Here is a 4,740-nt window from a genome sequence, read left to right as displayed (position 1 = left end):
TAAGTTCTTTTTTTATAGGTTATAGTTATAATTTTTAGTGATTAAACACCAAAAAAATTATTATCTCAGTATTTCTTGGTCATAAGTTAGGACTATTCAATAAAATTAAGAGCGCCTGTCTTCTTTATAAAAATAAAAAATAAAAATCTAATCCAATTCTTTGCTCCAGGGAAATACTGAGAAGAGAACCAGAAAAAGATCTGTGCTTAGAACACCGACTCAAAAGTAGCTGAAACCAAACTCATGCTCGGATGGAACTCTGAAGTACATTCACATGAGCAGCCTGCTCTGTGGATTAATGATTCTCAGCCTAATCCCATGTTTAGCCCATTAAGGTGTTGGCAGAAGCTTTTGCAATAATAGATTTCATACATGCATTGATTCAACATTATTATTTTTTTATTGGCACTGGATGTCCGATACAACATATTTCATACAAGCCCTCGACAAAATATTTCAAGCAAGGCATTGACACAACATTATTCAAATGGCAAGAAAACTTACTTCACATATTAATTTCTTCACTAACAGCACTGATAATGTATTACAACTATTATATTAACTGTTCTATTGCCATTTATCTTAACATGGGAAGAGGTTGATGGCACAGACATCTAAAGGCAGCTATCAACTTTTGTTTCGGCCTAAAGTAGGGGGAAAAAATACACATTATCCATAAAAGGTCCTAACAAAGTATGCCTGTCTTTAGGCGAGGGACAACAAAAAGCCTCCTTACCTGAGTCAGTCATGTAGTTCGTCCTCCAATCAAATATAATACTTCTTTACAATTGGATTCAACAATTTTGGGGTTAGGTTGCTGTCAACCAGGTCGCACACCAAAGCCATGCCGTGAATTCTCGCAATTCTCCATGAACATGGAGGCATCAAGTGAGAGATGCATACCAGTTAGCTAACACCTGGTTGTATCATAGGGAAGAAAGACCAATCCTTGGTCGGCCCACCCTCCTTCCCCACAACGTTCTCGTTTGCCCACCAGTCAGTGCTAGCATCAGGCCTAAAAGAGTCTCCTCCCTCTGTATTGTCAAAATTGAAATCTTTAGCAGAACCAAGAGTGATAGACCGATGCTTCTGATGCCGCTCTGCCTCCTCCCGATCCTCAGGAGATTTCTCTGGTGTATAATTGGAAGTTTCACCAACACGGAAGTCATTACAATCAGTGACTCCAGTAGGATTTTGTCTTTCAGCGGTTGTATCTTTTAGACACACTGATATGGCTTCAGCCAATGGCAATGGTTTCTTATCAACACATCTTGCCTCATGTTCAGCAGTTAACTCAAACGAGAACCTACGACTAACAGCATCCTCGTCATCCCGCCTTCCATTGTCTGGATGCCAATGGGGAAAAACTTCAGAAATCTGACCGTTGAGAAGAAAACCATCATGAGATGTGGGCCTCACAGCATCTGGAGTCAACGAACCAGAACCTTGACGTGATCTGCGATCGGACAGCTTATATAGGCTCAAAAGCTTGGGAGGGTCACCAGTTCGAAACTCAAGGATGGGTTGACCAGCAGCAGCAAATTCGTGGTCAGGGAAAGGAGATGAGGTACCTGAACCTGAGATCGCAGAGCTTGGGGATATTAGCTGACCAACTGGGCTTCCAGGGTGAAGTTGATAAGACTGGAATTCATAGTATGAAAATGGGAATTTCTGACAAGCCTCACCATTCCGGAGGTTGGGATCAAGCAGCTGAGCAAATGGAACTTCAGGTGAGGAAGGTGTGGTCAAGTGGACAGACTCAGGAGGCGGAGTGAAAGGAGCAGTTGATGGTTCAGTGGTGAAGGTTGAGAAAACCGGTGGAGAGACTAACTGAGTTTCATGGGCATAAGGACCTATGGCAAAAATTGAGGCAGGTCCACCTGGGGAGTACATATTTGCAGCAATAGAAGTGCGAGACAATATACCCACTGGTGATTGTGTAGCAGAAGGAGGTTCTGATTGGAGGAAAGATGCAGGAGAGGACGGAGGTGCAACAAAGGGAAATGCTACTGCAGTTGTTTGGATTAGATTTTCAGATCCAGAAGCATCAGTTCGAGAAGGTGTTGTTTCAGGAACCAACACAGCATGCCCAATTCGCTTTCTGTGTCTGTCAAATCCAAAACACCAATATATGCTCCAGCAGCTTCCCCATCTTCTCTTCTGCATTTGACCAAATATTATGAGAAAAAAATCTAGAAAAGTAAATAATACCAGATTCCCTCTGTATCAAAATAATATGATTTCACATTCTAAGTAAAGCCCAGCCCTTAAAATACATAGACTAAGCCATCCAACAGGAGCACACCAATAAAATCCTCAGTTTAATTCCATCACTTTTTGTTGAGGCAATTCTTATTTGTTTATCGGCAACTAATCTTTGAACCATGAAACCAAGGGATGTTAGAACAAGATATCTCAGCAGAACCATGGACGAAGGAAAAGAAAACATAGGTTGAAAATAATTGCACATATATATCTCAAAAGCACACCAGCCACTAGTATCTTCTGGACTAGAAGAAAAGTCACTATTTTGAAATTTTCCCCAGTATGCTTTATGGCCACATGCCATAGAAGCAAAACGGGAAAAGCTCAACATCATCTGACATATAAATGGCTGCTTGTTGAATACAATCATCAGTATTGGGTATAAAAGTTTGAACTTGGCAAAAGAGTTTTCTAATTATTGAGTGCTCCCTTTTGGTTTTCTTCCAATGACAGCAGCCATTAAAAAGAGAATATGCAACTACACCAAACTTATCATCTCTAAAAGTAAAATTTTACAGTTTAAACAAAAAACAATCTCGAATGAGCATGAAATTTCACTTCTTAGCATCAACAACAGAACTCATGCATGCATCCAGGAACCCGTCCCTACCGCAGTAAGTTTGTTGAAACTGTAACAATATATTTTTGGACTTGATAAGTTTGGTATATAAATCTTTATTTATTAAAAAATAAGTTTGATATATTTTCATGTTCTAACAGGGAGATCAAGAAGTGCTCTTTCTTATCTATGGAAGGGAAGCTCGGTCCAAAAGGTCCAGTAAGTTCTTCAAAGAAACAAAAGAAAGGAAAAAAGAAAGAAAAACACCCCCAGGCAGCTATGTTTAAAAAGAAATATATGTTTGGTACACTCATGATCTGACAGTGTACTCCAATCTATGAACTACAAAGTGGCCTTCCTTATTAAAGGACAGCCAAAATTTCCAGTTTTATAAAACCTTGAGAAACATTAGCCTATCTCCCATTATACATACATGCTCATGATTCTCCCCCACCACTTCTCCCATTATACATACATGCTCTAAACTGAAGTGAAACTCAAACCAAATCCACGGCTTTGCCATGTACATTTCAAAACCCATCTATGTATTACAACCTCCATCATAGCGATTCTGCCTCTACAGAGACGCATTTCATGCTCTGCAAACTTTCTTTTCCACTTACCAACAGTAAAAAGAGAAATTATTGTGCTTCTTTCACACTCAGAAACAACTCTACAAACTCAAAAGCTCAGGAATATTTTCTAACATCAAACCACCAAAAAGGTAATCAAATTCCCGAAGTACCAGAGTACCAAAACGGTATCTTAGGCTGTGGACACTCATTTAACCCAGAGCAAAGCTACATACTTTCATCTAAAAGTCGACCCTCTCAAACTAAACCAAAGAATTTTAACACACCATCGACTTCGCTTTCTGGAAATACTTGCATTGCCTTTCTAAAGCAGAATTGGACTAATTTTTTACCTCAAAAAAAGCATTATTTTTCCTAAAGCCAACCAAACAGTGCGTGATTGGGTTCATTATCACACTGAAACTCAACCAAAAAAATGAGAACAAACAAAAGAAAATCGACACAATCATTAATTACTATGCCATTAAAAAAAAAACCGAAATCAATTAAGCAATCGAGGAAAATAAAACAGATCTCAAATCTCACAACTAAAACTATAAAAAATAAATAAATAAATAACATTTAAACATCATTCCAATTATATCAATCAAATTAACGCAATCCGAACGTGAAAAAACAAATAAATCCATATTGAAAGAAAAACAAGTCGTCCAAATTTTGTGTAAGATTTGTACCTGAACTGTGTCTTGAGGAGCACGATTGTCAGCAGACGCGATCGCAGTAGCAGCAGCGCTTATAGTCTCCAAAGCGTTGTTTACAGCTCTCGAATCACCATTCGCACCTCTCATCTCCGCTTTGCTTGATCAGCAAACACCTAGTTTTCACTGAAAGTAACTTTTTTTTTTTTTCAGTCGCAAATCGGATTTTTCTCTGCCGAAGAAAAAATGGTCACAATCTTCTCGAGAAAATTCTTTCACGGAAGATGAATGAAGGAGCAAAGAAAGGGAATGAGTTGAGATTTGTAAGGACTTATAAATATTAAGAATTATTTATTTATTTATTTACTGCAAGTAACGCTTCTGAGGTCAAACACGGCAATGACTTGCTTTCTACATGTGATTATCTATATTTTATTTCAATTAATATCTAGCATTAAGCACTTTGAGTAATTTACATAATTGCCCTTCCTAGTTATAATTCTGAAAAGTCTTGATTGTGTGAAATTTCCCTAATTAGGATGTCAAATATGATGTGTACTCTCATCCCTATCTAACGAAATTCCCAATTCATCCTTTGGTTTCCAAATCTTATGTCAATTTCTTATTTCAAACTCTTCAAATATATTATTCTTTTTTCTTTTCCTTTCTAATATTCAAACGTGTA

The 4,740-nt window shown here is 38.0% G+C and overlaps 1 protein-coding gene across 1 annotated transcript; it reads right to left on the bottom strand.

Moving 5' to 3' along the window:
• Window positions 1-377: 377 nt before the first annotated feature.
• Window positions 378-4,384, bottom strand: LOC122281243. The gene is made up of 2 exons (XM_043092598.1): window positions 4,092-4,384; window positions 378-2,160 (listed from the first exon to the last, which is right to left on the bottom strand). Exons 1-2 carry the CDS (start codon window positions 4,203-4,205, stop codon window positions 907-909), a joined length of 1,368 nt encoding a protein of 455 aa, XP_042948532.1. The 5' UTR covers window positions 4,206-4,384; the 3' UTR covers window positions 378-906.
• Window positions 4,385-4,740: the final 356 nt, after the last annotated feature.

This window comes from Carya illinoinensis, chromosome 11 (genome assembly GCF_018687715.1).
Source record: "Carya illinoinensis cultivar Pawnee chromosome 11, C.illinoinensisPawnee_v1, whole genome shotgun sequence".
In the NCBI taxonomy this organism is placed as follows: domain Eukaryota; kingdom Viridiplantae; phylum Streptophyta; class Magnoliopsida; order Fagales; family Juglandaceae; genus Carya; species Carya illinoinensis.
The sequence above is the reverse complement of the archived record's forward strand: the minus strand, read 5'-3'. Positions and strand labels throughout refer to the sequence as shown.